Source organism: Halichoerus grypus, chromosome 5 (genome assembly GCF_964656455.1).
Source record: "Halichoerus grypus chromosome 5, mHalGry1.hap1.1, whole genome shotgun sequence".
In the NCBI taxonomy this organism is placed as follows: domain Eukaryota; kingdom Metazoa; phylum Chordata; class Mammalia; order Carnivora; family Phocidae; genus Halichoerus; species Halichoerus grypus.
In genome coordinates, this window is record NC_135716.1 from 111756759 (window position 1) to 111779211 (window position 22453).

The following is a 22453-nucleotide window of genomic DNA, read 5'->3' on the forward strand; positions in this document are numbered from 1 at the left end:
TTTTACAAAGACACTTTCTCTTATTTGATACTTACAACAACCAAAAAATAATGGAACGAAGTGTTTCTGTCTTATCTATGTAAACCGTTAGAAACAAACTTAAACAAGATTTCATGGCATCTATTGTAAGGTGCCACGATTGTAAGATGATCCAATATTTCATGCACCCCTAAGAAGAATAAAAACACTACCAATTAAGTTATGATATGTCATCCTGATTTCAAAGTTGTTACTATGTTTTTTTTTTTAAACGTGTTATAATTCTACATTTACTGGACTTCTGGTCCCATGTGTAGCATACTTGATGAAGCTACCTCAAGTCACAACTTGGTCTCTGTTTTAGTGATTCAGAAACTTCATAACAACAAGGCATATTCGGTGGGATTAGCATTGTCCACTCTTTGGAGTCAGCTATCTCTCCTTCCTGTTCCATACTCAGAAGAACAAATACAAACAGATGACTATGGCCTTTGTCAGTGTTGCAACGCCTTAATAGAGTTCACTAAGCCTTTTGTGGAAGAAGTCATTAATGACAAAGAAAACTCACTGGAAGATGAAAATGAAAAGTTAAAGGATGAATTACTGAAATTGTAAGTATATTTTTGGTAACATTTCACAATGGAATTAAGTAACCAATCAGTTATTTTATGTTTCTTTGTTGTATTTGTTTGCCATGGACATATAAATCTATTTTCAGGTTTTGAATTTTAGAAGATTATGGGGTGCCTCATTAAATGCCATGTTCTGCATTTTTAAAAATTAAAAACCAAAATCCATTTGTTTAATTTACTTTATATTCTTCTGTGACTTACTTTTATTCATCATAGTAAGTGAATAATTAAAGTGGGGGAAATAGGTATAGCTCAAAGAATCTGGTCTTTCTGTGGGGGAATTGTGTTTTTACTCTCCTTTTGAAAGCAACAGAAGCAGCACCAGACAGTTGAACATCCAACTTGACCACAAAAATGGTAACAGAGTACCCAGCAGCATTCAGTCTAGGGGCCCTATACAGTAAACATGGGCTGTTCAGTGTGGCTGTCAAGCACTTGATGTTTGGCTAGTCCACATTAAGATGTGCTCTAAGTATAAAATGCTCCTTGGATTTTGAAGACTTGTTATTAAAAAAAATACTAAAATACCTCAAGAATTTTTTTTTTTTTTTTTAAGATTTTATTTATTTGACACAGAGAGAGACATACACAGCGAGAGAGAGAACACAAGCAGGGGCAGAGGGAGAGGGAGAAGCAGACTTCCCGCAGAGCCGGGAGCCCGGTGTGGGGCTTGATCCCAGGACCCTGGGATCATGACCTGAGCCGAAGGCAGACGCTTAACCATCTGAGCCACCCAGGCGCCCCTCAATAATTTTCATACTGACATATTGAGATAATACTTCAGCTATATTGGGTTAATAAGAAAAGTTACTACTTTCCCTTGTTTCTTTTTTAATGTGACTACTAAAAGATTTTAAATTATATGTGGGGCTTGTATTATATTTCTGTTGGACAGTATTGGACTAGATTATTGAATTACATGGACTAGTAATTTTATCTTTTAAATTTTGGAGACTAAAACTATAGTTAGCTTTCTATTTTTTCAGGTTAGGACATTAAAAAAATTTTTGCCATTTATAGAACCCATTATTTCATGAAGTAAAGATATTTAAACTAAAGAAATTGGGAAGGCTTAATCACAGAATAAAGTTTGGTTTTCTAAATAAAACAAATAGAGCTTTATGAAAAAAATTAAATTTCCCGATTTTTCCTTGACCTAATGAAACCTACATCATGGAATAGCACTAGTCCTTAAACCTTCAGTAACCACTGATACAGTCCAGACATGGAAGTGCATCTTACCACAGAGTCTAGCAAGGTGTTCTCATGCTTTCCCCAGTACCAGTAGGAAGGATTTTTTTTTTTTAAGGTTTTATTTATTTATTTGACAGAGAGAGAGCACAAGCAGGGGAAGTGGCAGGCAGAGGGAGAGGGAGAAGCAGGCTCCCTGCTGAGCAGAGAGCCCGACGCGGGTGGAGCCTGGTGCGGGTTGAAACCCTGGGATCATGATCTGAGCTGAAGGCAGCCGCTTAACTGACTGAGCCACCCAGGCGCCCCTAGGAGGAAGGATACTACATCAGCAGTTTTACAGGCGGTTGAGTTATTTTTCATGTAGAATTAACTTTGATACGTTTATAGAACTAGACATTTTATACTTAGGAAATACTCTATTTACAGTTACCTATTTCTTATACCTTAGTTGTTTCAAAAGCTTGAAATGCCCTTTGCTGACAGCACAATTCTTTGAGCAGTCCAAAGAAGCTGGAAATGATCCTTTAAGATGTTTTGCATCTGAAATAATAGTAAGTATAGCTATTTAATCTGCCATAAAATCTGCTATAATTTAAAATGTTATCCTGCTATATTCTCATGTACTGCACATGGGCATGTAAATTGATACATTATTAATGTGATACGTGTTTTTTGTAGAACATAGATAAAAGGATGGAAAATAAACAGCAATATTATTTGGGTAATGAAATCAACACCTTCCAGATTTTGCTTTTGTAGTCAGAAATAAATATATACATAGGTATAATTTTTTAAAAGATTCTATAGCATTATACATACTCCTTTGTAATGTACTTTGTTTCTCTTAGCATATTACGAATATTTTTACATTGTCTTTCTGTTTTTGTTTAACTTGGGCCATCTAGCTCTACGTTTTCTCCCAATTTTTCAGCATTATAAAACAATTCCAACTTTCTTTTTTTAACTGTTAAGTCTGTGATATGTATCCTTTTAACCAAATCTTTGCATATTTCTTTAGTTGTTTTCTTAAATTTCTAGAAGTGGAATTTCTGTGCCAAAGGATATTCTCACTTTTAAGACTTATGATAAATATTTTCAAAATAACTCCAGACATAAGTAAATTTTATTTTAAAAGTAATTTGGCTTAATGCATCCAAGAGTATTTTTAAGTGTGTTGGGATTCTATATTAGGGAACTAATTTGAAATATGGAAAATATGTACTTGAGATTGATAGTCATGAATTTCAGGTTAGAGCAGTCATTGTGGTTGTGGGTTTTCTTCAGCCATGTTCAGCTGTATAGGAAGAAAGTTGGATTTAACTAGGTTAGAGTTTGGAGAACTGTGTGAGTTCTACAAAGCAAGAGAGGGGGAAAGACATGTATGCAAGGAAGTGACTGTGATGGACAGTAGAATTTAAGCTGAGTAAGGAAGGAAGTTTGGACATACTAAATGTGAGAGACAGTGGAAAAGATGATGGGATCACTGGATTGTAGTTCCCAGTGTGACTGACAAGTTGTTGGAGCTAGGTTACTAAAAGGAATGAGCTGAAAAGATTGGAGATTAAAGAACAGGATGCTTGAAATAATACTGTGGAAAAGTTCAGTTACTAATAACAATGTCTGGGGTATGACCATGGAGTGGGTGGGTGTTCTAAGGAGCGGGTGGAGACTGAAATCATTGGACTAGACAGTGAAGTACCTGAGAGTCCATGCTTTAGAAGTTCTTTGGTTGTACATTTAAGTCACACAATTATAAGAATAATGTCCAAAACCCAATTAATGGAGTGACCTTGGGGTAGATGTTGGATAGTCACATGAAATGAGTTTCAAAGCTGAGGGGTTCAGAAAGGATGGGGGAGAATGGTCTAAAAGCAGCAAGGAGAATAGGTATTTTACTTCCAGGCTTGGTATAGTGGATATGGGTGAAAAATAGCAACTCTTTGAGAGGTCTGCAGAGAAAATAGTTGTTTTCAGAAGAGTCAGATTTCTTTTAGAGCAAAAGAGGTAAGAGACAATTTCATGAAGAATGGATTTTGCTAATAACTGTGAGTTCCACAGGCCATACTTTGAAGGGTACCTGAGATCTGAGAAGAGGTAGGAGAAGGGTTTAGAAGAGGAGATGCCAGAAATTTAGGGGAACTAGATTCTGAGAATAAGAAATAATGTGGTAACTAATATAAATAGGGTTACATAGTTAATGGGGTTAATGCCGATGGTCAAGATAGTTGAGAAGAGGCTCTGAGTGATGTAGAGGGAGAAAAGGGGAGGGGTTTTCCCAGGAGCCTGGGGCCTCCTCATTGTTGCCAGTGTTAGCGTACAGCATAATCCCCTGGATATAGTATAAACATTACCTTATATGATAAATGTACCCTATTTTGAGAAGATAGATATGAAAATTGGTAACTGTTGCAGGATTTTAAGCCTGGGAGTGATGTAATTGTTTTGGATTCATCACATCAGTGGAGGTTGAATTTAACCAAGATAAGATTAGAAATAGGGAGATCCTTAGGTGTCTTTTGGGAGTTAAGTGAGAAATAATGGGATCCTTGAAATGGTTGTAGAGATGAAGAGGAGAGAGCAAAATAAAAAATTTGGTCATTAATTGGATTTAGAAAATTAGTTAAAAAGTTGATTCATGGATGAAGTTTTATGCTTGGGTAACTGGGCAGATGATTGAGATAGAGAATACAGGGCAAGGAACAGGGTGTTTTGTGCTTTAAAAACATTTTTTATTAAGATAATTTTAAAAATCCAGAAAAGTAGAAAGAACAATATAACGTAACCTCATGTACCCATTACCCAGCTTTAACAATTTTGACATTTTGCCAATCTTTTTTTACTGTAGTATTTTATAGCAAGTCCTAGACCTATCATCCATAAGTCTTCAAGTATGCTTCTCTAATTAGTAAGGACTTCTAAAAATAGCCACAATTCATTATGACATATAACAAGATTAACAGTAATTTCTTTTTTTTTTTTTTTAAAGATTTTTATTTATTTATTTGACAGAGATAGACACAGCGAAAGCAGGAACACAAGCAGGGGGAGTGGGAGAGGGAGAAGGAGGCTTCCCACGGAGCAGGAAGCCCGATGCGGGGCTCGATCCCAGGACCCTGGGCTCATGACCTGAGCCGAAGGCAGACGCTTAATGACTGAGCCACCCAGGCACCCCTTAACAGTAATTTCTTAATATATATTTAATTCCCAGAGAGCAGGTTTTGAAGGGGAAAATTTTGAATGGTGATCAAATTTTGATGAGATCGTCTAAAGAGGTAGTTAAGTGTGAGAAAAGAAAAGGCATAGGACTGAACCCTACAGAGTACCAACACTTAAGATAAGCCTACCAAAGAGACCAAGAAAGAAGGGTCACAGAGGTGGTACAGATATCACAGAAACTGGGGTAGTAGAGTTTAAGGAAGAAAAAAGTGATTGGTCATGTTACATGTAGCCTGTAAAGTAACAGTTGAAAAGCATCCATTGGATTTAGGGAGATGGCATTGATAATCTTTTTTTTTTTTTTTTTAAGATTTTATTTATTTATTTGGCAGAGAGAGACACAGTGAGAGAGGGAACACAAGCAGGGGAAGTGGGAGAAGGAGAAGCAGGCTTCCTGCAGAGGATGGAGCCCCATGCGGGGCTCGATCCCAGGACCCTGGGATCATGACCTGAGCCGAAGGCAGACGCTTAACGACTGAGCCACCCAGGCGCCCCAGGCATTGATAATCTTAGCAAGAACAGTTTAAGTGGAGTGTTGGAGACAAAGAACAGTGGAGTGGTTAAAGGAGTGCATGAACAATGAGAAAAAGATGCCAACTAGTATAAGGTGTTCTTCAAAACAAGATAAGAAAGAAGAATAGTGGGAAGATGGCCCTGAGGTAGGAAGGTAATGGGGGAGATAGGGAGTCTTGAGCATGTATATTTATAGACTGAAAGGGTGGGAACCATTAGAGAGGAAAAGAGAAGTGTTACTATGGGATAACTGAAATAATGTGGCTCGAGAGCGCACAGCTGAGCACAGGATCAGGGACACCTAGAGGAGGTAAGAATGGGTATGCATGCAGGGAAATTTGTAGCAGGAATGGAATATTAAAATTGAAGGGAATCAAACTCACTGGCTTCAGATTTCTAGGTGAAGGAGATCTCTTTTTTTTTTTTTTTTTAAAGATTTTATTTATTTATTTGAGAGAGAGAGAATGAGACAGAGAGAGCACATGAGAGGGGGGAGGGTCAGAGGGAGAAGCAGACTCCCTGCCGAGCAGGGAGCCCGATGCGGGACTCGATCCAGGGACTCCAGGATCATGACCTGAGCCGAAGGCAGTCGCTTAACCAACTGAGCCACCCAGGCGCCCAAGGAGATCTCTTAAGAATCTAAGAATTAGGGTGCCTGGGTGGCTCAGTCTGTTAAGCGTCTGCCTTCAGCTCAGGTCATGATCCTGGAGTCCCAGGATTGAGTCCCGCATTGGGCTCCCTGTTCAGCGGGGAGTCTGCTTCTCCCTCTGCCCCTCACCCTGCTCGTGTTCTCTCTCCTACTCTCTCTGTCTCTCTGTCTCTCTCTCAAATAAATAAATAAAATCTTAAAAAAAAAAGAATCTAAGAATTAGAAATGGGGCTTCAAGGAATTGGTAAGGGTTTGGAATATTGAAGGGAAAGGAAATAGATGGTAGAAGACCATAATAGCATTAGTCAGTAGTCTGAGCATTCAACTGTGGTTGGAGACCACAACTATAGTGGTAACAGTTTGTATTTGTGTATGATTTTTCACCAGCAGTACTCAACTGCCTGGGTATAGAAGTAGAGAAGGTGGATTGTAGTTATTTTCCCAAGCTGGCATTTTATGGGGTAGATGGAGCTGAAGAAAATATAGGGTGTAGGTAGTTCAACTAACCAATAATGTGTTGGTTGGACAGGGAAAGAAGGGGAGTTAGGAGGGGACAGACAGGTAGGTTAGATGAAGGGATCCCAGAACTAGAGAAGTCAGAGGTAGAAAAGAAGTTATAGTCACAAAATGAGATGTTGGGGTTTAGGTATCTAATGTAGAGTAGCTGCAAATGCTGGGATTATGTGCTGAAATGAATTAGAAATTAAGGTCATTGGAATTCAGAAATCAAGAGCCCTGAGGCTGGCCTATTAGAGGAGTTATCTACATGAACATTGAATTTTTTCCCATATGGTAGCAGGAGTTGGGTAGAGAAAATGATTGTGAGCAGGTACGAGAGTCTGCAGTGAATGTGAGGCAATGACCTGGCAGTCAGCATATGCCAGAGATAGGACAGATAAAGGGCAGTATGGCATCTGCCTCAAAGGAAAATGTGCTTTTGCTTGAGAGTGCAGGAAGAACCAAGATAATAGCCAGGCTCTACCCATACCACCCTTCCCCACTGCTGCCTCCCTCACTGTGCTGTGGAAGAGATGGGAGAGGATGAGCAGCTTGCACCAGAAATCAAGTCAGGTTTAATTACAGCAGTGAGATAGAGCAAGTATCTTATGAAGAGGTTGAGGGTGTAGGGAAGAGGTTGTAAGACCTCAGCGGAAGGATCGTTGTAAGTAGAGACAGAATGAGGAAGCACAAAGCAGTCAAGTAGAGGTGAGCTCTTTTTTTTTTTTTTTTTTTTAAAGATTTATTTATTTATTTGAAAGACAGAGAATGAGAGAGAGAGAGAGCACATGAGAGGGGAGAGAGTCAGAGGGAGAAGCAGACTCCCCACTGAGCGGGGAGCCCGATGCGGGACTCGATCCCAGGACTCCAGGATCATGACCTGAGCTGAAGGCAGTTGCTTAACCAACTGAGCCACCCAGGCGCCCCAGAGGTGAGCTCTTTTTTTGCCACTTGCTGTGCCAGCCACATGCACCCCTGTACCCCTCATAGCCATTCTTTGCAAAATCGAAAAAAATCAAGGACTTTCTGCTCATGGCCAGGCGGAAGGATGCCAAATCCATCAAGAAAAAGAAGGATAATGGTGAAGTTAAAAGTTCGATGCAGCAGAGACCTAGTATACACCTTGGTCATCACACACAAAGAAGGCAGAGAAACTAAAGCAGCCCCTGCCCTCAGTTTTGGCAGTGAAGGAGCTGAAATGAACCTGGCACACTGATTTGAACTGTATTAAAATTTTAAAAATTAAAAAAAAAAAAAAAGTAGAGGTGAAATCAGGGTAGGAGATGAAGTGAGGAGGTGCCTTCTGTTCTATGCTGGAGAAGTTCAAGTAAGTGTGGCATGCTTGAGATTGATAGCCTTAACTATCCCTCCTTTGGCAGAAGTTATTTTGATATAGAACTGCTTGAATGTCCCAAGGGTTTCACCACAGAAACATGCCTAAAAGGGCCAAGGCTGCCATGAGAAATTACGGAGTGGCAGGTACATCCTGGGTATGAGCAAGACTGCTGGAGGGTGTGTGGGTAGATAGTGAAGGCCCTAATTTGGACACAGGTGGACTCCATGTATCCTAAAGCAGCACTGAAGAATCTGGTTATATGTAATGATTTTTTAAAAGGCTAACCTTACTCTGGGAAAAAAAAAATATATCTAGTATTGGCCGAATGAAGAAATGGAGCTTCATGATTAAGAGGACATTTAGAACCCAAGTACAGTAAACTTGTTGTCTTATAGCTATAACAGGAATGCGTGGCTTTGAAAATCAGTATGCAAGTATATATTTAGCGTATGGTAGCTGAATAGCAGTCTCTTGTGACTGAGGATGATTTCCCATGGTTCTTTTTTGTGTTCTGAAATGACTAATGGAGCCATCTGGGATCAGCAGATTTTACTTCCCTGAAGGCTGGAAAAGTCTTATTTGACTTTATAATTCCCCACAATGTCAGGCGCAGTGCCTGACATTCAAGTATTTATTAAAATAAATGAGTGAATATGTGGAAGGTCAGTATTCTGATTTAGCTGTTTTTGTCATTCCCTTTGTATATAGTAGTTTGTTGTAACCTTTTCTTATACTCTTTTTGTGAACCTTCTCAATAAATATTTGACATAGACATTATATCATTTTCTAGATAGGGAGATTGAGGCTTTAGAGAAGTTAGCACTATCTCACAGCTAATAAATGGTAAAGCCAAAATTCAAATCAATTCCATTGGACTCTGAAGACCAGATGCTTTCTAGTATACTATAGTTAGAAATAACATAAGACGCATAGGAGTGGCCTTCTGTTTCCTGAGTGTCTCTTTTTCTCTCTTCTTCCCTCCTTAAAAAAAAAGATAAAACTGTAGTCCTGTCCACTCATGCTTTTTCTCTTATGACACAAGAACCCTTACGACCTGAGATAGTAGCACTGTTTTCCAAAGCCTCTGGTGCCACTGACCAGTATTCCTCCTGCCCGCTCTGTATCTAGGAAGACAGTGGTCAGTGGAGCACTGCTCCTAGAGTATTCTTTATCTGAGTAGTTAGTTTACTATCATTTCATGATATTTGTATGTCTCACATTTTTAGATTGTTCTCAAATACCTCTGAAGCACTTTTTAAAAAAAAGTGATAAAATATATATAACATAAAATTTACTATTTTAACCATTTTTAAGGGTACAGTTCAGTGGCATTAAATACATTCACATTGTCATGCAGCTGTCACCACCATCCATCTCTAAAATTTTTTCATCTTTCCACCTGGTTCCCTCAGGTTGTTGGCGAATTTATCTCCTTGAAGCTATAGATTGAGGTCCCCATTTTCTTGTTGGCTGTTTGGTCAGGGACCATTTTCAGCTCCTAGAGGCTGTCTGTAGTTCCTTGCCCTACAGCCCTCTCTTGTAGGCCCTCTCATAACATGGCAGCTTAGTTCTTCAATGCCTACAGAGGTGAGTTTCTGACTCTGAAGAAGGGCCTGGCCCCTTTTTAAAAGTCTTCTACCTGCTTAAGTCAGGCCCACCAAAGATAGTCACCATTCTGAATGACCCCAATCAACTGATTTGGTACCTTAAATACATCTGCAAAAATCCTTTCACTTTTGTCATGACATAATCTCATCATGGGGTGACATCTTGCCATACTTTGTTGGTTAGAAGCAAGTCCAACAGGTCCCACTGACACTCAAGGGAGGGGATTATACAGGATGTGAATATGGCTAGGGAGGATGGGAAGAACATAATAGAGCCTGCCTGCTATAGCTTACTTTTTTATCTGTTTCACAGGGCTTTTTATCAGCAATTGGACATCCTTTTCCCAAAATGATTTTTAATCATGGAAGGAAAAAGAGGACTTGGGACTATCTTGAATTTGAGGAAGAAGAAGACAAACAGTTAGCAGACTCTATGGCTTCTCTGGCCTATCTGGTATTTGTACAGGGCATCAGTATTGATCAGCTTCCAATGGTCTTAAGGTAGGAGTTAATGTTTGGTTTCTTCATATAATTCTAAAAGGAGTATCAAACTCAATCTAATTTCCAGTATATGTTTATTAATGTACTAATACATTTTAAATGAAGTATAAACAAAAGCTATTTTTATTAATATTACTGCCTATCATCTATTAAAGCCAGTAGTACTCAAAGAGTGAAAAGGTGTTGGGGGGGAGGGTAGGGTTGAAACAGACATAATCATGGGGACAAGACTCAGAAAGTGTGAAGCCAAACCGTTGGGCTTGGTTTTGAAGCTGTTGGGATCATCCTGGTCTATAAGGGAGGGAACTGGTCAGTTACCCATGGGGTGGTCTAAATTGCCATCTTCTTTTAACTGTATTACTCATGTAATCCTGAGTATTTATATATCCAACCTCAGTCCCTTTTAATCCAGCTCTTTCAAAACACTAAGAGTAGTCCCTAATGAAAACCCTTCAGTGGCTATTTATTGCTTTAAAGTCTAAAAATCTTCACATGAGACAAGCTTATGCATAATCTGGTCCCTGCTTGATTGTCCTGGTTCACCTTCTACACCTTTTGTCTTGTTTACTATGCTCCAGTAACAGACCTTTTTTTGGTTTCTTATTCAAATGTGTCATGAACCTTTCTGCTATAGGGCCTTTGTATATGCTTAGACCATCTCTATTAAATATCACCTTATGAGGAAAGTCTTCTCTCATCACCCAACTGTTGTAATTATCTTAACCTTGTCCTCCTTTTCCTATAAAGTTTATCAAAATTATTTTTTAAATAAATATATAATTTTATAATGTAATACCTTTTGGACTTTAATATCCATGATAATAAGGATTACGTGCTTGCTTGTCTTGCAGGCCATAGGTGTATCTCTTTGTGTGCATTTATATATTTATGTATGAATATACCTGGGGATATATTTCTATGTAAATACTGCAATAATGGTTACGACTTTCATGTTCACCATGTATTAAACAATATGCAGACAGCTTTGTATGCATTATCTAATCTTTACAATACTATGAAATAGAGCATTCTCATTTTACAGATGAAAATAACAGGCTTAGACAAGTTAGGATACCAGTCAATACCATACAACTTAACTAGTGGGATAGGTAGATTCAAACCGTTCTGAGTAGGTGGTGGTGGTATAGTGGTTAGCACAGCTGCCTTCCAGACAGTTCCATCTGACCCTAGAGCCTGTACTCTTCATCATACTACCACCAGAACGGCTTAGGTACGTATGTTGGTTTGCTAAGGCTGCCATAATAAAATGCCACAAACTGGATAGTTTTAAAATAACAGAAATTTTTTGTCTCATAGTTCTGGAGGATAGAAGTCCAAGGTCAGGGTGTGGGCAGGATTGGTTCCTTCGGAGGGCTCTGAGGGAGAATCTGTTTCATGCCTCTCCCCTGTTTGCTGGTGGTTTGCTGGCAATCCTTGATGTTTCTTGGCTTGTAGATCTATCACTCCATTCTGCCTTCATGTTCATGTGGCATTCTCTCTGTGTATGTCTCTGTCCACATTTCCCTTTATTATAAGGACACCAGTTGTACCAGATTAGGGCTCACACTAATGACTTCACTTTATCTCCAGGGTGGGGAGGTTCTTGTTCATCCCAATTTAAAAAAAATAAATAAGGTGGCCCTATCTCCAAATAACGTCATATGCTGACGTTCTTTCTAGAGGTTAGGATTCCAATATTTCTTTTTAGAGGGGGGCACAATTCAACCCGTAACAGTGTTTATGTATATAAAATTTCTAAAAATGTACGTGTATGTGATGATATATACATACATATATATATATGTTGTCTATTTTAGCCCATCGTACCTTTTGCAATTTAATATGGGGCATATTGAAGTCTTTTTGCAAAGGTAAGATCATTTAGATGGCATCTCAGAATTAAATAGTGGTATTAAAGTAGTTCTTGTTAAGAGTGGGGGAGACTACCTTCTCTTTGCCAGACCCTAATTAATTGGTTATTTTATAAAACAGTGATGTAAACATGAGACAAAAATGAGTCAAAGAGGTTTTACAACAAAAAAATCTCTTTTAAATATTAAAATACTGTCTTCTAAGGTAATTTCCAGTCATATGCTTCTGAGGTTTCTTCTCTTATTTTAAAAGTTGGTAGATTAAAACACCGCTCTCCCACTGCAGCCTCCTTGATCTAAGAAGAGGTGGTCAGTAAAAGAAATTTATCCATGTTTTTGCTTCATGGACACAATCTGAACTGCATCGAAAGGAAGGAGGTGTCTTGACCCCACCTTTTTATAACTTAGATTATTAGATTATTGACAGTGATTATATCCAATAACTTTTCTTATTTGAGGCATTAAGAATACAAGTCTTTCTCTTTAAAAAAATTACAAAGTGACAAATATGTATAATTCTTCCAGATAGATATTTAAGAATTTTGCAAAACTCTATACGCTTTGTGTTTTCTTGTAACATGTTTAAATTATCTCTTGCGATCAATCAGGACCTTTCAGTAGTATCCTATAGGAACATTAGTGACAGTTTATCAATCCCATCTCTTCCCAGGTGAAGGAAGATTTGTAACATGGCAAATGTCCAAAGCCTCGGCCTACAAGGCAGGAATTTCCAAGGGTCTCCTGGCACGAGTAGTTATTAACTCTGTAAATTTATTGTATTATGTATGTCTTAATGATTTTACATTCTTTTTAGTCTCTGTTATATTCATACAATGAGAATATGTATTGATTTGAATCTTAAGTTCTATATTCTTAAGATTTCCAAACTATTTAGTCATTAAACAAAAACAACAGTTTTAACTCCTTGCATGGTTAGAATACGAACTTAGGCTTTAGATAAAATTTTTTGCCACAGAGCTTAAATATTTACTTAACAAAGATTATACACCTTTAAAAAAATATTATCATAAATGGAAAGCATTTACTTCTTGTATAAAAAGAATGGGAAAGAGTTTACAGATTAATCAACTGGAATACATAGTATATCATGTATAATTGGTTTCTTAGCACTTGCTGTTGAAGATCTGTTGATTTGTTACTATGAAAGAAGCCCTGAGAGGGCAGATTTTGGTCAGATTCAGATGTCAGTAACCAAGTCAAAAGACAGATCAAACATGGATTAAGAATTTTGACTAAGTTCTTCAACAGAATTTTTCCTTAATGATATTTTTAAAGTCTTTAAATTTCAATTTTTGCTTTATTTTTCCTAAAATGAAGAATCATTTTAAAGCAGTTTAGAAAACCATGTTGAGGGGTGCCTGGGTGGCTCAGTTGTTAAGTGTCTGCCTTCGGCTCAGGTCATGATCCCAGGGTCCTGGGATCGAGCCCTGCATCGGGCTCCCTGCTCTGCGGGAAGCCTGCTTCTCCCTCTCCCACTCCCCCTGCTTGTGTTCCTGCTCTCGCTCTCTCTCTCTGTCAAATAAATAAATAAAATCTTTAAAAAAAAAAGAAAAGAAAGCCATGTTGATAAATTTTAATATTCTCTTCCAGAACAGAAGAGTCTGTTTTCTCCAAAGGAGTGGTAAGATTCATTTGCGCCCATTGTAATTTACACACAGCCATTGTCAACAAATACAGCTGTTGATTTCGCTATATATGTATCTCTGCATATATTTTAATCTGTAGGATCTGTTGGAGAATGGTTTATTGAGAATAGAAGACAACGGTCTACTTCACCAGTACTTAGAAATCAAGAGCTTTCTTACTGTACCTCAGGTAAGTAAAATGTGTATTCTGATTTTGACATAGCCCCTTTCCTATTTTGAACTTAAGTAAAGGTCTTTTCAGACTCCTCTCCTACTTTCTTCTCCATATCCTCTGAAAACTCTAGTGCCATGTGTCCAGTAAAACTTGCTGTGATGGTGGAAGTGTTCTAGCTCTGATCAGTATGAAAGCCACTAGCCACACTGAGCACTTGAAATGTGGCTAAAGTTGATTAAGGAACTGAATTTTTAATTTAATTTAAATTAATTTAAACTTAAATAGCTATATGTGGCTAATGGCTATCATAATTGATAGCATAACACTTAGTGGAAAAACATAATTTTCTTCTTTGGCACTTTGTTTCTGTAGGGACCTTGGAAATGAAACTCCTTTACTCATAACTCAAGTCCTAAGGACTCCATCAAGGGGTGCATGGACTCATTACTAGAAAGACATTTTGTTTTTTCCTCCTGTGATTTATTTTACTTTGTACTATTTGTTAGTTATAATAGCCAGGTAGGTCTTAAGATGTTGATGTAGAAACATGTTTTTCCACTATTTAAATAGAAAAACATGGCTGTTGTTACTAAATTAACACTGATTGTTTTTTAATGAATGGATTATATTTTCACATGTCTAATTTCATTTTTTGCCACTCTAGACAAAATTGTAAATTACAATTGACTTCTAAATTTACGCTCTGTAACACCCCTCAGTTTTAATTACAAAATGGATTGAACTTAGTTTCCTTAGATGTAACAGTGGAATGAAACGCTCGGGGAGTGGCACCTGGGTGGCTCAATCAGTTAAGCATCTGCCTTTAGCTCAGGTCATGATCTCAGGCTCCTGGGATGGAGCCGTCGCGTCTTGTTCCCTGCTCAGTGGGGAGTCTGCTTGTCCCTCTCCTGCTGCCCCCCCCCCGCCCACCCCAACCCCTGCTCATGTTCCTCTCTCTCTCTCAAATAAAATCTTTAAAAAAAAAAATAAAGAGGCTCAGGGAAAAATTTACTTAATTTTTATATCTCCTACCTTCTCTGAAATTTTAGTACCCACCATTGATAATATAGTTGTCTATTGTCAGTGTAATCTATTAATATCTGAATTTTTTTTTTTTTAATTTCCAGGGCTTAGTCAAAGTAATGACACTTTGCCCCATTGAGACATTGGTATGTAAATGTTTGGGACTAAATAATAATGAATTACAGTGAGAAATTTTAATGAATAGTTTATAATTGATTCTTGAACAACACAGGGATTAGGGGTGCTAACCTCCAGCACAGTCGAAAAGCCATGTATAACTTTTGACTCCCTAAAGACTTAACCACTAATAGCCTCCTACTGACCAGAAACCTTACTGATAACAAGAGTTGATTAACATATAGTTTGTATGTTATATGTATTATATACTATATGCATGCAATAAAGTAAGCTAGAGAAAAGAAAATGTTAAGAAAATTATAAGAAAAAAATCGTAAGAAAAAAAACATTTACAGTATTATACTTTATCGAAAAAATCTGCTCATAAGTGGACCTGCACATTTGAGACTCCTCGTGTTCAAGAGTCAACTATAATCTCCACTTTATGTAACAATATTATTTGTTTTATTTTAGAGGAAAAAGAGTTTAGCTATGCTTCAACTGTATATTAACAAGTTGGATTCACAAGGCAAATATACGTTATTTAGGTAGGTATCAGGAATGGTTGTCAAGTGTGTAGTTGATTAAAAACCAAATTAATGCCATTTAATTATTCCAGGTTATAGTATTTAAGTATGTTTTACATGTAAGTCGACTCTACTTGGAAGCCTTATTATAATAAATTTTTTTATCCCTATAGGTAGAGAAGGGTTAGTCAAATATTATGGATACATATTATATGAATAATAGTATTTCAGTTCAACTAATTGAAATATTCTAAAATTAAAAGACTAGAGAGAGATTAAATAAGAGATTGATAAGGCTCCTGCTAGAACTTTACATGTCAATAATCTCCATTATTCACTGTTGAAATTAATTGCTCTGGAGTTATAACTTTGATATCAAAGGCTATTCACTGTAAGTTAATAGTAGAGATTATTAATAGTGCTGTTTAAGGGGAAAAAGATTCTAGCACCTTTCCAAGTTAAAGAGCAGCAGACTTTTGTATAAAGGGCCAAATAGCAAATACACATTTATGTATCACACGGTCTCTGTTGCATCTACTCAACTTTGTCTCTGTAGTGGGGGGTGGATGTGTTCCAATAAAAGAAAACAGGCACCAGGCTGAATTTGGCCTGCCGACCTAGTTTGTTGACATACCTGGTAGTAAATAAAAATGAGTTAAAAATAGATTTGGGCAATGTCAATGTGCCAAGAAGTCTTTTTTGAGGATTGGCCAATACTAGCACCCTTGATCCCATCTTCACTTCTATTGATAAGACTTAGACCAGGTTTATGAAATTTTAATTTGATGCTTAGGTCTTATACCAGCTTTCCTGTTCTTATCTACCTATATCCCTACCAAGAAATCCCCCTTTCTTCTTAAGCCATTCATACTGAGTTTCCTTTTTTTGTAGTTAAGTTAGTCTAACAAGACTAGTCTACTTTCACAGGGAGTAATTCTGGGAGTTTTTAGGCTATTATATACTAGTGCCCATTTTTGCCATGTCAAGTCATTGCAACTATATGCACAAAAGATTCACATTAGGTTTAATAGAAATTTCTTGTTGGAAAGATCCAGTTAAAATAGAATTTGCTGGGGGCGCCTGGGTGGCTCAGTCGTTAAGCGTCTGCCTTCGGCTCAGGTCATGATCCCAGGGTCCTAGGATCAAGCCCCGCATCGGGCTCCCTGCTCCGCGGGAAGCCTGCTTCTCCCTCTCTGACTCCCCCTGCTTGTGTTTCCTCTTGCGCTGTGTCTCTCTCTGTCAAATAAATAAAGTCTATAAAAAAAAAAAAAAATAGAATTTGCCGGTTACAGCAAGAACCCACAAGTGACTTGGTAACTGGTTGACACATTGCTGTCTTCACTGATTGTTTTATTTCTAGAAATAACACATGGCCCATTTGAATTTGTAAAATTTTCATCATCATTTAAGTATAATGCAGTTGAGGATAAGTTCAAATGTATTGTAATTTTGCTTTTAAGGTGCTTATTGAATACAAGTAATCATTCAGGTGTGGAGGCTTTCATTATTCAGAATATCAAAAATCAAATTGATGTGTCATTAAAGGTAAGAGCATAGCTAAGGTGTTGATTATCTTTTTTATTTTGTAGGATATATTCATTCATTTGTGGAATACATTAATGTGGACTTTACCCTATGGACTTTTTCTATATCTTGTGTTAGGGCATATTTATTCACCATTTCTGTTTTTTAAAAACCTGAATTTTGAAATTTTGTTAACTATATATTTAAATAGTATTAATTCTTTGAGCTGAGAATATGACTTTGTTTTGCTCTATACTTCTGAAATATTAATGGAAACCTAAGGCTACTCTGTTTATGAATAGTCAGTAATTCTATATTGAAAACAGAAAGAATATATCAGTGTTTTCAACTGGCATTTTGTTCCCAGTGTCTACAAAGAGTGTGAAAGAATGGAAATGAAAGTTTAAAAAATATATTTTAAATGTGTAATGTTTGTTTATTTTTATAGTATGAAGGTATTAGAAAAACACATGAATTAATCAACTGTTATTTAAAACCTTTCCCAATTTTTATTTTGCTTTTCAGAGAACACATAACAACAAATGGTTTACAGGCCCACAGCTGATCTCACTTCTAGATTTGGTACTCTTTCTCCCAGAGGGTGCTGAAACAGATTTACTCCAAAACTCAGATAGGTAAGGTGACCATTACTAAGGTTCACATAGTAAATTCACAATAAAATGTGGAACCCCCTCCTTAGCAAACCTAAACAAATAAGATGTATTTTCCTGTTACGTTATGATCTATGGCTAATTCATAAAATTACATAAAGATTTTCATATTTAGGTAATTAGATACTGTGTAAAAACGAAATTAAAAATTCCTTTCCAAAATTATGACCAACAGGATGGTTTTATACCTATGATGTGCCCTGCGTTCCAATACACAACTCATAGGGATTTGCAACTATAGCATTGGTGACTAAAAACTAAGAATTTCATATATATAACTTATATAAAAGACGTGGTTTGGGTTTTATTGTTTTGTTTTCTAGGACAACATGTAATTTTACTTTCAGTCTGCTAGCATGGATGATGAGAAGTGGTTGTAAGCTTATAAAAGGAGTCTTAAAATTCAGGCAGTAAGAGATGTTATTCTCAAGTATTAAAGATAAAAGGCTCCCTCAGGGGAAAAGAATAGTAATTTTCACAATTGTATTTTGTGAACTTGGAGAACAAGAGTGATAATTACTACTCCAAAAGATGTGTTAAGGGGAATAATTTCTAATGGCAAACATAATTGTAAAAATATGCCCTAGGTTTTAACTTATTTTATTCATTGAAATTGCTGATTATATAAAACCGTACTGTAAGTAACAAATTATATATTTTTAATTAACAGGATAATGGCTTCATTAAATTTATTGAGATATTTGGTTATCAAAGATAATGAGAAAGACAATCAAGTAAGTGAGTTTTTTTTTTTTAAAGAAACAGTATATTCAAAATGCACGAGCCAATATTATCTTACCCAACAACAAAGGCTAGGAGAAGTACCAGCAGTTATTCTAAAACCTGAAGTTATTCTAATTCCCAGGAGCCCTTACCACCCCACACCCAGCTTCCCTTTCCTTTTCCTATTGAACCTCTGCTATCTTGCTGCAAGCATTGCTTAGCCCTGTCAGGAAGATACGTTGCAGGTCCTGAGTTAACTAAATTTTTGGAGTGTGCATATGTTTGGGTGTCTTGTTCAGTTGCCTCCACCTATAGGTCATGATTTAAGTCTAAGCTGTCTAAAATAAAATCATCTGATAATTTGCTAGCCCCTCACCAGATATGACTAATTGAAACATTTTTTTTAGATTTTAGACTTTAGATTTTATCTAAAAAGATATTCAACCAAGTAAGCCACCCAGGCACCCCCTCCCAGTACCTATTTTTGACCTGTTAAGCATGCTGAGAGCTGAACTAGTCAGATGAAAAGCTGAGAAGCAATCAGAAAGGTATATAGGAAAATTAAGAACAGGATCATTCAAATAGAAAACAAAGTGATTCATAATTGAATAATAATCCATTTCTTTTCCTACTATTTTGGGTTGCTGTCAGCTGACTCATTCTTTTCAGAAGTCATTCCCCTTTTCACCCTATATCTCTTCACCCTATTATCTCTCTGCATAAGTTATAGGTATCTTCTCCCACACTTCAGCTTCACAAAACTTTTCTTGAACCTCCATCTCTCCTGGTAAAACCAACTTAGTTTTTATACCTAGTGTTCTGTTTGGTAGGTATCTTTCTTTCTTTCTTTATTTTGCTAGGTATCTTTAAATGTTAGTTGTTTTGAATTACAGTAATTTATTCTAATACACAGCCCATAATAATTTTTATCCCTTTCTGTCCTATCTACTCATATACTTTCCCATCTGCCTGCTTACCTATTTTTGTCCTAAATTGATATTGTAATATGTTGAATGAAAGCAGGGTCAAGGGAAACCATGGGAGATTATAAAGGCCAAAAGTATTAGGAATTTTTAAAAACTGAATTATATAATGTATGCAGATTTGCTTTTCATTTAGGAAAAAAGCTATAAGTATCTGGCATATATATACACATACATATAATTCCATATAATCCATGTTTTGGGTTTTCATTTATTGAAACATATGCCTTGTGTATTATTTCCTTCTTTTATTTCTTCATTATCATGGTTGACTATCTTTTGCAAGGTCCCAGTCTGTTCTGGCAATAAATTTCAGTTTTTAGAACTGCGTAGTCTTCCTTTTTTGAGATAGGCTACAGTGCATTTTGAATTATATAGGTAAGCTTTAGAACTGAAAAAACTTTCGTTACTACATAAGTGATTCTACTTGGGAAAAATTAAAAGCAAACATTTGTGAAAACTTCACATTTTTATTTTTATCCTTATAACTATTTTTTTAATTCTTAAGTTACTTTTTCTAGACATTGAAGATAAATCTTAAAATGATTTTCTTTGTAGTATTTTTTAAGTATCTAGTAACCTTATTATAAGAGAAAATATTCTTACTTCCATAGCTCTTACACTCCTACATGCTTCTAAAATTATTACAGTTCATCATATGAAAGATTTGTGGAATTATGCTGAACAGAGTGCACAACAGATTTTCTGTAACCTAATTTTTCCACGATTTTATTGCCTTAAAATCTTTAAAAACAAAAACAAGGGGCGCCTGAGTGGATCAGTCAGTTAAGCATCTGCCTTCAGCTCAGGTCATGATCTCGAAGTCTTAGGACTAAACCCCACGTCCGGCTCCCTGCTCAGGGGGGCATCTGCTTCTCCCTTTGCCTGCTGCCCTCCCTCCCCTGCCTGTGCTCTCTCTCTCTCTCAAATAAATAAAATATTTAGTAGCCATATCTGAATATTTAAAATGTGAATCAAAAAAATTTAATTAAAAATTCAGTTTCTCATTGGCATTGGATGGGGCCATTTTAGATCATTGTATCTTAACATATAGTCCTAATCGAAATCACCTGGGTATTTGTTCCTTTATGCATATAAATGCAAATTCCTGGGTTTAGCCCTAAATCTACTCAGTCACCAAGTAAAGCACAGAAATCTACATTTTTAATTAGCACACTGAAGTTTGAGAACCTTTATATAATTATGAATTATGAATAAAATCAATTTTATGAGATGTTTGTATACATGATAAAAGATATTAACTATTTAAAACTGAATAATCAAAAGTTGATTACAAAATAGGTTTTCAAGTGGTCAACTTCTAGTTAAGGATAATTGGGTTCCTAAGTTTCCCTTTTTTTACCTAAGATATTTTCTTTGTAAAGAGTACCTGGGTGGCTCAGTCGTTAAGCATCTGCCTTCGGCTCAGGTCATGATCCCAGGGCCCTGGCATCGAGCCCCACATCGGGCTCCCCGCTCTGCGGGAAGCCTGCTTCTCCCTCTCCCACTCCCCCTGTTTGTGTTCCTTCTCTCGCTGTGTCTCTGTCAAATAAAATCTTTAAAAAAAAAAAAAAGTACCTGGAAACTTAATTCTACTACTCAATTTTTTCTTTCCTCTTCTGTCTCCTCTCTCTCTCTCTCTCCACTTCTCCTTCTTTCTCTCCTACCTCCAGCCCCTCCCCTCCCATTTCCCTTTCTTCCTAATAAAATTAAGACTTTAGGACTCTCCTTTAAGTACTATAGGAGGAAATGCTCTTGGAATAAAAACTTATAATGTGGATGACAGAATAAACCTAAGCTGTCTTAGGCAGGTAAAATCTCTGTCTACATTGATCACCAGAAAGTTCATAACAACTTTGTGTTAGAAATGTTTCCATCGGGGCGCCTGGGTGGCTCAGTTAGGTTAAGTGTCTGCCTTTTTGGCTCAGGTCATGATCTCAGGGTCCTGGGATCAAGCCCCACATCGAGCTCCCTGCTCAGTGAGGAGTCTGCTTCTCCCTCTCCCTCTCGCTTTTGCTCTCTCAAAAAATAAAATCTTTTAAAAAAAATGTTTCTATCAATAGGGAAGGGAGGGAATCCTCTAGAACAAGATCTGTGACAAGGATATCAATTGAAAGGTCATGAGTTAAAGGAATATATAATGTAGTCATTGTAGCGATGGTTTTTACAGGAAAAGAAATGTCTCATCATAAGGATTATTCTCAAATAATTTTCTCATGAATAAAACTTGTGAGTTACAGATCTCAAAATCAGGAGCTGTCCAAATGGTGTATTAATGAGTACACTGTCCAAAGTACATTTTTGTTTGTATTGGTATTCACATAAAATAACTAGATGTAATAATGAACGTATTTATTAAATAGTAAACTATTTTGGAAGGCAAGGATTAGATTTTATTTTTGTTTCTCCAACTCTCAACGTGTGTTTAATAATAGTAGGCAATCAAGAAATGTTGAACCAAATAACTAATTCTTTCATTAATTCTTCTGAACAGACTGGATTATGGACAGAACTTGGAAAGATTGAGAATAATTTCTTAAAGCCACTCCATACAGGACTTAATATGTCAAAAGCACATTATGAAGCAGAAATTAAAAATAGCCAAGAAAATAGCCAAGGTTGGTAATGTGCAATTTCATTTTTGGTTAGGTCTAAAAATTAGTCAAATTTTAGAACTGTCAGTTATACTCAAAGAACTTTTTCATCTCATACTTGTTTATTTTCTAACATGGAACCATGACAGCTAAGTCATTTTATTTATAATTAAAATGATTTTTAGCAGATCTGTAAGCCAGTTAACACTGAAATCGGGTTAACAAAGATTTAAACCAAATTGAAGCATATTCTGGTTTAAAACCAGATTAAAATCAAATTCTGATTAAGAATATAATTGTATTACAAGTATTTCTGTTTGGATATTACACTAACTTGGGTAGGGCTCTGTCCATCCTCACCCTCAAGTAAATCTGTACAAATTACGAAAAAGAATCTTAGATCCAGAATTACTTTTTAAAGTCAGCAAGCAATTCTATAATAATCTTCTGCTCTTTTCTGTATAGCTATGGAGTATT

General features: G+C 36.6%; 1 protein-coding gene and 1 long non-coding RNA gene across 5 annotated transcripts in view; both read left to right on the forward strand.

Annotated features, from left to right (window-relative positions):
* The window catches only part of GLMN (glomulin, FKBP associated protein), a 32327-nt gene that overhangs the window by 9321 nt on the left and 553 nt on the right, over nucleotides 1-22453 (forward strand). For 2 of the 4 annotated variants that reach the window (XM_036103363.2, XM_036103364.2), the window contains exons 6-17: nucleotides 344-590; nucleotides 2251-2353; nucleotides 9935-10122; nucleotides 11940-11993; nucleotides 13605-13635; nucleotides 13740-13829; nucleotides 14942-14983; nucleotides 15429-15502; nucleotides 16942-17026; nucleotides 17531-17640; nucleotides 18347-18410; nucleotides 21877-22000. In XM_036103363.2, the coding sequence (XP_035959256.1) occupies nucleotides 344-590; nucleotides 2251-2353; nucleotides 9935-10122; nucleotides 11940-11993; nucleotides 13605-13635; nucleotides 13740-13829; nucleotides 14942-14983; nucleotides 15429-15502; nucleotides 16942-17026; nucleotides 17531-17640; nucleotides 18347-18410; nucleotides 21877-22000 (1212 nt within the window). The remainder of the gene's footprint in view (nucleotides 1-343; nucleotides 591-2250; nucleotides 2354-9934; nucleotides 10123-11939; nucleotides 11994-13604; nucleotides 13636-13739; nucleotides 13830-14941; nucleotides 14984-15428; nucleotides 15503-16941; nucleotides 17027-17530; nucleotides 17641-18346; nucleotides 18411-21876; nucleotides 22001-22453) is intronic. The other 2 variants (XM_078072760.1, XM_036103367.2) reach the window with 2 other exon arrangements.
* On the forward strand, nucleotides 6225-7937 carry LOC118542793 (uncharacterized). Its single transcript, XR_013448050.1, has 2 exons — nucleotides 6225-7386; nucleotides 7610-7937. It is a non-coding gene; the product is annotated as an uncharacterized LOC118542793 (long non-coding RNA).